This window comes from Tympanuchus pallidicinctus, unplaced genomic scaffold (genome assembly GCF_026119805.1).
Source record: "Tympanuchus pallidicinctus isolate F22 unplaced genomic scaffold, pur_lepc_1.0 scaffold3, whole genome shotgun sequence".
In the NCBI taxonomy this organism is placed as follows: domain Eukaryota; kingdom Metazoa; phylum Chordata; class Aves; order Galliformes; family Phasianidae; genus Tympanuchus; species Tympanuchus pallidicinctus.
In genome coordinates this window covers 82,753,562-82,765,885 of record NW_026294747.1, presented here as the reverse complement: position 1 = coordinate 82,765,885, position 12,324 = coordinate 82,753,562, and the positions used below count along the sequence as shown (strand labels likewise).

At 36.2% G+C, this 12,324-nt stretch overlaps 1 protein-coding gene across 3 annotated transcripts in view; it reads left to right on the top strand.

Moving 5' to 3' along the window:
• Positions 1-12,324, top strand: part of SLC25A13 (solute carrier family 25 member 13) — a 92,243-nt gene that overhangs the window by 56,328 nt on the left and 23,591 nt on the right. For all 3 annotated transcript variants that reach the window (XM_052692388.1, XM_052692387.1, XM_052692389.1), the window contains 2 exons: positions 5,547-5,599; positions 6,597-6,677. In XM_052692388.1, coding sequence (XP_052548348.1) covers positions 5,547-5,599; positions 6,597-6,677 — 134 coding nt within the window. The remainder of the gene's footprint in view (positions 1-5,546; positions 5,600-6,596; positions 6,678-12,324) is intronic.

Below are 12,324 nucleotides of genomic sequence, written 5' to 3'. Positions count from 1 at the left end.
ATATTTTATATGACAAATCAGGTCTCTCCAAACCATTTCCATGTGCTTCACTGATCATTGGAAATTGATGAAGTTGTATGTATACCTCTTCCAAGCTTGTCAGTGTTGAGACAGCCAGAGAGATGAGTTGGGATCAACTTAGCTTACTATATGTAACCATTACTCCCAAGCTGTGAAATTAATTGTTCCATTCTCCCTCTATTGTAAATGGACAAAGTTCTGAAAGCTCACTTGCTCTGTCTGAGGTCTAAATCATTCTCATTTTGGACATTTTAAATAAGTACCTACAGTTGTTTGTTGATTTTTTTGTTGTTTGTTTGTTTGTTTTAATTTTCCCCTTGTCACAATTATGACATCAATGATGTAAGTCAGAGGTAGTTAAAAGAATCATTAACTACTTCATAAGACTAGTTCCTCTCTGTCAAAGAGATAAATTGACTTCTACTATCTGAATTATTGAAGATGTTTCTCTCCCATCTGTGATGTTTGGTGGGGTGGATTTGAAATTTGCATTATTTATTTCATTTTTAGCATCTAGCTTAAAAACTCCTTTTAGGCTTTTGAAAATAAGATGTATATAATAAAGAAAACAAATTTCTAAAAGCAGTTGAGTCAGGAATGAGGAGTGGAAGATGTCAGTAAAACGTATTAGGGTCTGACAAAGCTGCATGCACCTGAAAAGCAGCAGTAACAACAACAAAAAACACTAACAGCTTTACAAGACAAAGTGTAAAACAACACTAAAAGTATGTCTTGTGGTGCACTGACACTCTATGAGGTATGATCTCAGTTGCTGTAAGTTGGCTTCTACTCGAAATACAAACTTTGTGATTATTTTGGCACAACTGGAAACAGGAAGAGTCTGTTACTATTAAATGTGATTAAGGCAGTTTTTTTTAGTAGGCTTAGTAATTTAATAAGGAGTATTGACAGGGTTTCTATTTTGTAAGGGTTTATAGCAGTTGTGATCATAAAAGAAAAAAAATACAGCAAAAGAACAGAATATATTCCCTGCAAACGTATTCCATCTTCCATTATCTTGAAAGAATAAACATGTAGAATTCCACAGCTCTTCACTCCTGTCATATATAAATTATGAGGTATAGTGACTTTTTGCCTGGAAAAAAAAGTCAGAAATGTCAAAATGTGGATTTTGACTCCATTTGTTTGTCATATTTTTAAAATGATTTTTCATTGCCAAATTCAGTCAACTTTTGAAGTTTCCATCTGCATTGCTGATCTTTCCATTCTCTGTCCCCTTTACTACTTTTCAGTCTTCCCAGGAGTACTGAATAGTGAAATCCCAGACCAAATACCAGTTTGGTACAGCTGAACTTCTAAACCTTGGGCAATAATCTCATTTCTGGATTATATAGGAGAAATTGTGCAATAGGACACCATTTCAGAAGCTGAGACCTGCATTTGTGCGCATTCGCTACCTAAAGGGCAGCCTGATTTAACTTCTCTTTTAAAAGAGTAAAGTGGTGAAGGAGCCTTAGGAGGTGTGACACGTTCTCTGTGCTTTCCCATAATTGCCTGATTTCCATTGCATGATTTTTGAGGAGATCACACTGGGGAAGGTTGAGCAGGCAAGTACAGAACGAAGGTTTCCGATTAAGCTTGAAAGGGCAAGAAAATTTGAAAGAAAGATTTTATAGATAGATCAGTGTATTTACCCAATGTCATGCAGTAAAGTTAAGAGTCATCTAATTCTGATCTTAAATGTTTTGCTGGGTAAGACAAATTAGTAAACCACTCTTGCTGCTCACTCTTTCTTACACGGTGTTACTTTTTATTTTTTTTTAATCCTGCTGGAGAAGGGAGCAGTATCTGATAGAATTCTCCTACTACTTAACAGAACAGTAATGCAAGACCTTTATTTTAGAACAACAAAAAACATGTAAAGATTTGGAGTGGTAGTCTGTTTTCCATACCAAACTGCAAGAAAGCAAGCAGGAGTTACAAATCCTTCTCTGAACTGAGCCATTTCAAAGATATTTTTAATACAAGATGCGTAGTTCCATCCAATAAAGTGAACTGATGTATTTCCTTATATTGCTATTTTATTCCAAACTTGAAAAGGGCAAAACCACCATGTTCTAAACCACTGTCTCAGATAAGGATAAATTACACCATCTTGTGGATGTAAAGAGAGCATGGAATTCTAAGGATAACCAACCCACTTCTACTGAGAAGATGCTTCAATTTTAAAAGGCAAATATGATACAAACCTCCGTAGGGTCTTTACTTTTTTAGCATCTACTACTTGAATGCTGTGTTGTTAGGCACTTTTTTTTTTTCCTGAGATAAAATTTTTGTCTGTTTCTTTCTCAGCATGGCTTAAAACAATTCTCACCTTAGATACCTATAATTTAATGTTGTGGTTACACTTGTATCTGAAATATGTACTCCAAAATTCACAGATATTTATATACATGCAAATATAAGAAAGGATTGGAATCTCTGATCAGTCAACATCTCTTCCAACTGATGAAATCATTTATATTTCTTAATAATATTTTAATTGCATGTTCACCCTAATGAGTCACAGAGTGTTTAACAGTCTGAACCAGTGAGATTAAGAGATTATTTCATCTACTCTAGATGGAATTTCTATGGGAAATTTAAGTACCAATAAAATGCAGCTCACTGAATTGTTCAGTAGTCATGCATGTTAGTTAATGCACTTTACCTAGAGACTGAGAAAAGGGCTGTAGAAGACTCTGTTATCTATGGTTATTAGCTATTGAGAAATGTGTTAGTTTCATTTCTTCAGATGGTGCTTCTAACAGTGCACTGACTACAGATGCCTTCCAATCTTAGATTTTAAAATTCATTCGTTCATTCATTCATTCATCATCCAATTTAATTATTATTGATGGACTTTATGGAAGTGATACAAGACCATGACAGTGCTTTCCTTTGGAATTTGCAGTGAAGTACCATTTTTGTAGAATGGAAGTGTAAGCAAATATTGTAATGTTTTGTCACAGCACAAAATATTCCTGAAAGAAAAACCTAGTTTGCAGTCTCATTAAACTGTGTTTAAATGTCAACTGGAAATTAATTGCCTAATTTCTTGTATGAATCCTGTAATAGGAAAATTTGGCATTATTCTGTTCACACTTCTACACTGCGTGCCAAAATAGTTTCAAATATTTAACCTACACTGAGAAGCTCCTTCATACAGTGGGTTTTTTCTAACGTGATGGGAAAATCTCATCCATTACACAGTGTGAAACTGAAGTTTCACTGTTAGAAGACTGAAGAATGCTTTGGCCAAGTAAGATTTCTGCTCAATACCATCACCACAAATGGGCTGGATGAGCTTTTGTGTGTGTATTGTTTGGCTGTATTTAGGCTGTTTTCAAAAAGTAGCTTGTACGATCTTGCAAACTCTGCATGCAGTTTCTGATGTTCTGTCTCACGCATAACTTCACCTTTCCAGAGAGTCACTGTGTGATGATGTGTCAGATATGAAGTAGTGTGTGGTAATTGCTACACAAGAGTTTTGGATATATGAAAATGGGTTGTATAATCTGTTTGCTGTATACTATACTAGCAGGCTGCCTATGTGCAAAATGTTATTCTGTAATAAAAGCATACATTCTTCAAGACACTGTCAGATAATTCTAACCCTGTCCTACATCTGTGCATGTGTCATATTGCTGAGCTGTTAATGCATAGTAATACTGAAAAATCCCCAGCACGTGAAGATAACCTCAAGAGAAAAATAGTGTTTTCATGTGTGTCGCTTGATATGCTTTCCTTCTTCCAAAACTTACCATCTTTATCATGCTCTGAACTCTTTCAACAGTGTTTCAGAGCTCCCGTCAAAAGGGTGAATAATAACAAGAATTTAGTTAGGATAATTGGACCACAAATGTACCACTCAGAAATAGCTTTGTTACATAGGTATAGAAGCAAGCAGAGTCCCTATTCCTCCCTATGCAGCTGGCAAAAGCATCTTTTTAATCACTGAAGATACAAATTCATTAGCCAAAATGTCTATACAAAGCCACGTAAGTCCTACAGATGTAAATTTAGATTAATATAAGATTTACAAAGATAATTTGGTCTGCATAAAGTTAAAGCTGTAAAGATATCCTGTACAATGTATATCCTAGTCTTTTATTCGTAGTGCTGCAGAAAATGTAACATTTAATTATACAATTTTGACTTAATGTTTTTTTCAGTGAAGTCACCTAATGCAGCTAAAACTGACTCAGAAATTCAAATTGTGAAATGTAAAGCAAAATCTCTTATTTTGAGGAACTGTACACAAACTTAGTACTACTGCATTCTTTTGTTCAAGTACTTAGCCTTACAATCCTGGTTTTCCATGGATCTCGGATAAATCGTAGGTGTATGTGTATACCAGAAATTAATCATTCTTTCCAACAATTTAAAAACAAAAATCCTAGTACTGCTAGTGCAAAATTTTAAAGGCATTAGTTTATAAACACGACTGACTTTTTGGCTACCACATCCAAACGGTGCTATCCTCTGCCATCTTTTACTTGCTAAGATTATCACTGATAGCCAATAAAGCTGATAAATGGTACCAGGATGGAAGAATACAACATTGCGTGTTCATTTATCTCTTTCTTATTCTGATTTTTAGCTCTTTGGGGAAATGCTTTTCTGCAAGTGAGCTCTTAGAAGTGGGATGTTAGTTGTTGTCTTTCTCCAGAACTGTAGAACTGTAAATGTCAGACTCTGTAGAAAGTACCCAGAGGTGCTGTCTAGAATTCTAAAGCACTGGGGTCTGCATCTAGCCTGTGTGATTTGAAGAGTGCTCATGGCAACGCTTGCAACACTGTTCTAGCCCCAGGCTTATTTGCAAAGCTCTGTGTTTTTTGAGGTTGTGTAGCCCAAACGAGATACTGTCTTTAACTTCAGGCAAGTGAAATGAGAAGTTAGGTTCTTGCTTTCAGTTCTATACTGCATCACTTCCAACAAAATAAATTCCATATCTGGGAAGAAGGTAGCATAATTTGTTCTATGGCCTGGTGAGTTAGCTGGGCAGTATGCTCAAGAATGCAGTCGTACATGGTCAAATGTTTTACATTATTTTGATTCCTGTCCCCTTGGGTTCTACCTTCTAAAGCCATTGTTTTTGTTGCCAGAAAAAAAAGTTCTGCGGTCATGATTTTTGAAATAGATATATCTTGTATCTTCCAGAATTTATTAGAAAGTCTTCACACATTTTCGTGTGGAGATGCAGAAAATAAATGTAAGTGTAGGACAGATAGTGAAACATAGTTGGCAGATCTGTGTTGGTGCTTAAGTGTAACGTGAGCTAATATCACGGATTTAAGAAAGCTAAAGTAACTATAGCATATGTAGGAAGTTACTGTGACTTGAAGTGGTAGCACAGAGTTTGTTCTCAAAATGGAATGTTTAAGTACTCTCATTAAATATAATAACACAAAATTGCTGTAAAAATTGCCCGCTTCTAGGTGGTGATCTCTACATACATTTGTTGATTTGTTTAGTTAATACCAAGTTACTGATGCACTGAATTCTCTTTCTCTACCTTACAGGTCTGTTACCACAGCTATTAGGAGTAGCACCAGAGAAGGCCATAAAACTTACTGTAAGTTTGCAAATGGATTATTCTTGCACTTCCTCACATTTTAAAGTCCATCTAATTACAGTTAGCTTGTTAAGGATTTTTATTCTTTATGTGTCAGCTAGTTGATAAAGTGCATTCCATCGTTTTTGCTTGATAGAAACTTAATTGCACAAAGCAACTGTTTATATCTCACTTGTGAATGCTGCAAGTGGCATACAAGTCACATGTTTCTAAGCGTATTTTAAGAATCTCACTGAAAACTTATTTTTGGATTGGCTCCAAAATATAACAAGCTTATTCAACTTCTTCATCTGTCTGCTTGTTTGTAACTAGTGCAGGGCTTTGGTTTCACCTCTTAGCAAGAATGAGTAATTATTTATTGAGATTGGAGGGCTTTTGTTTCTGTTTCTTCACGTAGTTCCTGTATGTTTAATTTTTGCACTACAGGAGATAATTTGAACATGGAGTGAAGTGTTGATAAAAAAGGAACTTGTTTGCGTGCCTTTTTTCCTAAATGTCTGTCTTCTGTAATTTTGTTATTTCTTGAATGATTTGAAAACACTGAAGAATTCTCATTATAGGCCGATCTTAATGCAATGGTTATTCACAAAAGCTAGTAAAATGCATTTTAAAACGTGAAAGATACTTACTGCTGTTAAGTGAATTACTATTGCATTAAAACTTATTACTGAACGTTCTGATATTTGTTTAGAACTATACTTCAATTTGCAAATGTTGTGAATATTTTAAAGTCTTAAATGAGTTTATCGCTAAGTTTTGATAATTATTATTTTATTTAATTACCAATTGTTATCATTTTTCTCCAATGATTCAAAACTGAATGTTGCATATCTTTGTTGGGAAGAAAATAATAGTCAATTTTAATATATCATATAAAATCTAAGATTTGTTTAGTATCTTTTAACTGCATGGATGTATTTGCATTTTTAGTTGCAAAAAAAGAGCATTTTCCCCAACCTTGTGATTTACTGGCTTTCATCAATGTTTGTTTTTTAAGGTTAATGATTTTGTGAGAGATAAGTTTATGAGTAAAGATGGCTCCGTCCCACTGGCTGCAGAAATTCTTGCTGGTGGCTGTGTAAGTATCTTTAATTTCCTTAATTTGAGCTACATGAAAGTATGGTGTGTAAGATTACCTATGTGGACTAAGGCTTCTGTTTAACCACAGATCCGGTTCAAGAGCAGACTCTACTAGAGCATCTCAGTTCTTTCCTAGATAGGCCAGCCACTCTTGATGAAAGGGTAAATGTATCTGTGCATCATGCCTGTAACTGCACTGTATAATTCTCACAGCTTAGTTTGTTTCCTTAATACAGAATCTGTCTTTGTGAGTGTTGGCTGTAGCTTATGGCCTAAAGAGGATTCATGCTAACCTTTCCAGAAATTAATAATTAGCTACTACTTTGTGGCACCCACTCTGCCACGTCACTTCTTTCTTGATGTGTTATTGCGCCCACTAATTTTCACTTTTTGCAGCAATACTGGCTGTTTGAAATGGCAAAAACTACTCATGCTTCCTTGAGTTCACAGCAGACGTAGGCTGTCTAATGTTAACTCAGTACATAATGCGTTCCTGAATGTAGGCTGCACTTAAAATCCACTATGTTTTTAAGATTGTTTTCCTTGCAGTGAGTGGTATCTTAATGAACAAGTGGTATATTCCTGGGTAAATGATTATACTTCACATTTTGGTCTAGTTCTGTCTGTTCATGTTACAGCTTACTTTACCTGGTGTATTGATTTTGTTCTAGCAAATGTAAATACGTTAAGTAAAATGAATCGTTATTCAGAGACCAGTGCACTTTCCAGATAAAGAACAGTGTTTATTTAAACTGGCTTTGATCACCAGGGCATAGCAATGGTGGTATATTTTCAATCTATCTTTGTTTCTGCTGTCATAAGACAGATGAGGTCACATTTTCAAGCAGCTTCTACCCGTGTTGAAAACTGCACTGAGCAGCAACTTAAAAACAAATTCATGCATCTCAGCCTCAGTCGGTGCAGAGATCCATTCTGTGTGTGCTCACAGGGAGCATACTATGGATTATCTCAGCCTGGGGTGCAGTGGCTTGATGCCTCATGGGCTGAGAAGCTCTGGCTTTCTGTAATTCTCAGGAGATGGGGCAGGATTTGGCTGCTGTCTCACTGCCCCCTGTTTGATCACTGACCTGTTGTAGACTGCCAGGTAGGATCCCCTTGTTCTGTAACTCTAGTAGCATTCAGGGGAGGAAAAAAAAAGAAGGGGGGGGGGGGGGGAGAAGAATGTGGGGCTCTGAAGTCCTAAATAGAAAGCATGCTGTAAGTGAAGGGAAAATGCAATAAACTACTTGCGGAGTAAAAAGTATTTGCCCCTTACACTAATAAAACATCTTGTGAACATAGCAGCCATAGAAACTCAGCAAAATTTTCATTTAAAATGTCATTTATTCTGGAGTTTTTATTTTTACAGACTGCTGTGGATTTTTTAATGCAGTAGAAAAAGCACTCTTTACAGAGACCTGTCATTCACCGGCAAGCTTTTTGCCAGCAGTTCATCATAAACCAGGGATCTGCTTTCAGAGATAGGTGGCTTGAGATGTATTTTAAACGTGCTGTAACTGTTGGCTCGTTGCGCTTGGAATTCGAAACACATATGAAGAACGGGATGCTGCATGAGGTTCTAGCAGCAGACGTGCGGTGGCAGAATGCCCTGAGTTTCCTTTTAACTGAAGTGCTCCTTTTAACTTAAGGGCATAGTCTGGTGCCAGGCAGATAGGTTGCAACTTGTCTCAGCTGCAGGTGGTCTTTGTTTTTTTTTGTAATTTTAAACCGAATTCAGCCTAGTAACACAGACTGTCATTACAAGTGGTGCCTAGCTTTTCGAGGAAAAGAAATGGGTTTTCCTTTCATGATATAAACATATGCGTAAAATGTGAAATGCCAAAGGCAGGTCTCTCCTAGAAGTTCGAATGTTGGACTGGCCCAACCTTTTGTCCCAATTTCAGTTCGTGTGAAACTTGTGCTTTCAGTGGAAGCAGCAAGGACATCGCTGAATGCTTTTGAAAATTTTTGGTCTTGGATTTTACCTCGTTTGAAAGCGTAGCAATCCTTTATGAGGGAGGCAAGGAGAGTGGAGAGTATGATGTGTTACAGTCTAAAAAGGGGCAGCCAGCTAAGAGGTGTTGTATGAAAAGAAACCTGCCCTACCACCTTTCCACTCTCCACATTTAGTTTTCAGCTGTGATTGTGTTACAAACACTGAGATTACATTTTCCTTTCTCCGTGCTTGTATTTCCCTGGAGCCCATTCATTGCTTATGCGAGGGTTTTGTGCTGGAAATCGTGGTAGATTTCAGTGCTTTAAATACCAGCCCCACGAGTTCGTTACAGCGTTAATACCTAAGAAAGGGAGGACCAAGCTGATTCTTGGGTGTTTCTGGCTGTTCAGTAACACAAAGGGCTTTGAAGGGGTCAGTATCACCTGAGCAGCTCCACTCTGCTGTTCGTCCAACCGTTGCCAGGCGTTGACTTTTAAGTCCCTAAGGAGCTCGCTTTGCATCATAATTACTGAGAATTAGTACACATGGCTGACTTTTGCACTTGTAACTAAAGCTGATTGTTTCATTGAACAAGTCTTTTTCTGTTTTGTAAACTGTTTTCTCTGCTGAAAAAAAAAAAAGAAAAGAAGAAAAGAAGAAAATAGATCTTTTACTCCGTGACCTGGTGGCACTTAGTTCAGTAAGCAGTGTGTTTCCTAGCTTATTATGTGAAGATGAAAGTGATAGATTGTCTGAATATTTTTTTTTTTTTTTGAGACCTCCAAGAATACAATTAAAAATACAACCCTGGTGTTTTTATACAGAATCTTAAGGAGGATTTCTGTGTAAATAGTTGCTTCAAAATTTCCATCTCCAGTGTAGGAATTTGTTTAGTGACTCTAGTGTTTGCTACCTATGAAAATATATGGAAAGATTTGCTCAGTGCCTGACACCTACCATGAACGCAGGCCTCTGCTGCGTAGTTAGGACTCATCCAAATCCTATATAGGTCTTACCATTACTAGAACAGTGAAGAGCTCCAGTACTAAGATGTAGCATAGTGATATCATAGAGCTATGATCTGCTAAGCATCTAAACTACAAATCTGACTTGGCCTCCTCAAAAGAAAAAGTGCAAAAATATGTTAGGTTTGATTTCAGCTGATACTGGCTGTAACTTCCCTTCAGGAAAAAGGATGATTTTGAGGAAGCACTAAATTCAGCTTGAAATCTCTTCATTTACAGTGACGATAATCTTGTAGTTTATATAAGTCTTTGTTTTCCATGATCTTTAATTTATATATTGAAGTAAAGAATAATCACCACTCCTACTGATTTTTTATTACTTGCTTCTTTTAAATCTAATTTCCTGAAAAATGTCATTAAAAACAAACTGATTTTTTTTTTTTTAATACAGTGCTGATTATTATTCCTATTTTGGGGTTATATTAGCAGATTAAAAGCTCTTTAAAAGTGGCACAGAGATTATTTTGGGTTTTTTTAACTGCTGCCACTTAGTTACTGCTAAGCTTTCAGATGAAACAATAATTTTACTTATTTCCATAAATATGAAGCAGTTCCACATTTAACTGAAAAATATGGTTTGTCTCTGGAATTGTCAGTGGAAGAAATGTGAAGATTCAACATAGAGTGCTTAGAAAATACACACAAAATATTAAGAAAGATGGAGGAAGTACTGTAGCACAGCTGAAAAGAAACAGCTTTTCAATATATGTGGACTTGTCTGCATATAGCAATACAATTATAGAGGTAAATCAGAGGCCTGATGTTCTACAAGAAAAGGGAAAAACATTTTGCTTTGTAACCTTTCCTCCTACTCTCCCTCCTCTTTCCAAGTGCACAGTCTTTTTCTTCCCAGCTGCTCAGTGTGCACTCACTATTAGCCAGTTTAAGTCCTGTAGCACCGTACAATTACAGACCCCGTACAGATCTGCTTTTATTTAAGCTGTCAAGGCAATTATAGGCATATTTCTAGAGACTTTATAGCAATCACAATAAAGTTGAAACATAATGGATCTGCTTGGGCAACCTCAACTCTGCCATGGAACATAACAATTAGATATGATTAAGATGGGGTTCATCTAGAAAGAGCAAAAAACCTGTCCAGAACTGATTTTTATAAAGGAGTATGATGTGAAATTCCAGATGAATTGTGTCACATAACCAGTCCAGTGCAAATAGTTTTATTAAGCTATTCACAGCATTTGTTTTATGTTTTAGAGAGTAATAAAGATAAGTCTACATCTGAGCTGCATTTTTCTCTGTCGAATTTTACTGGAGGCAGAGAGATGGACCACGATTCTCAGATCGCTTACAGAAATTCAGACATTGCTAAGTTGTGTCTGAAGGTATCAATCTTTTTTTTCATTATTCAGAAACCTAAATCTGACAAAATTCTCTTCGATTTGTCCAGGGACTCTGAGCTATGGATAAAAATGAAACTGAGCGTTAAGGAGGCGGGGGGGCGGAATCTCTGCATGTATATCTGAAAAAAAGAATTACAAACTGCTATTGCAGAGACCAGTTTTGGTGTACTTTATTGAGATGGTTAAGTAATAATGGTCTTCTTTATGATTGCTCATATTAGCTTTGAAAGCAAATGGCATATGTTTCTTGTATTCTTAGCAGATTTACTCTAAGAAGTCCATTCTCCCTGTAGCCAGAGACCATAAGTTCCATTTCACTTTAAAGGGCAGTTGTACATACACGTATAAAAGCCCAACGGTCACATTTCTTGCCTATGGAAAGGTTCAGAGGGCTCCAAAAACTATTCTTTTTCTTGATGAAAATTAAAACTTACTACATGGAATTTATTTTGTTAAATAAATGAATTAGATTTCAAGTATATTTAATTAATGTAATGGAACAAAATACACTGAGTATAGTGTAATTCATTAGATATTGAAACGTACGCTTTTCTCCTCTAAATTACTAATTGCAGTTGTTTGTAGCATACTGGTTCTGACCAATGTTAAACTTCTGACCAATGTTAAACTTTTTTTTTTTTAAAAAAAAAAAAATGGAGCAGTTCAATATGGGCTTAAATATAACTTCACTTTTGCAAACCCATTCTGTTTCAACACTGCTCTGTTTTAAGTGTCTGCAGTTAAATTTCAGCTAATTTTTATTTTAGAGCCTTACAGTGAAGCTGGGGAAGGCAGCATATGGTAACACGATAACCCTTCCAAGAGGTTTTTACCAAAGGGTGGGGATGTTCCTGGTGTCGGGTTCCTGCTTTTCTGTGACCTCACCCCACATTTCCTTGCAGGTTTGGATGTTTTAAAAATAGTTTTACTGAATCTTTTCCCCAGTCATACCTGCTTAAACTGGCTTTTCCTGAAAACAGTCAGAAGTGGCATGGAACGTGATTTCACTCCACTGAATTTTCCTTTTAGATTAGTTCATTTAATTTTATTTTTTTTTCTAAGATTATTTTCCCATTACAAAATAGAGGTACTTTCCTCTTTCCCTTCCCCCTTTCTCTTCCTTTTCACTTCCCTTCTTCCTCAAGAGAATAAAAATAGAGAGGGACCAGGGTGAAGGATGGAAGTGGATTTGTACAAACTCTTAAACTAGATGGAGTTTGTAGGTTTATGTTGATATCTGTCAGATTGCAGAACAGATCAGTTCTATCCACTAAAAAGACCATTTTTTACAAGAAGTATACCACATATTTTCCTTTTTTTTTC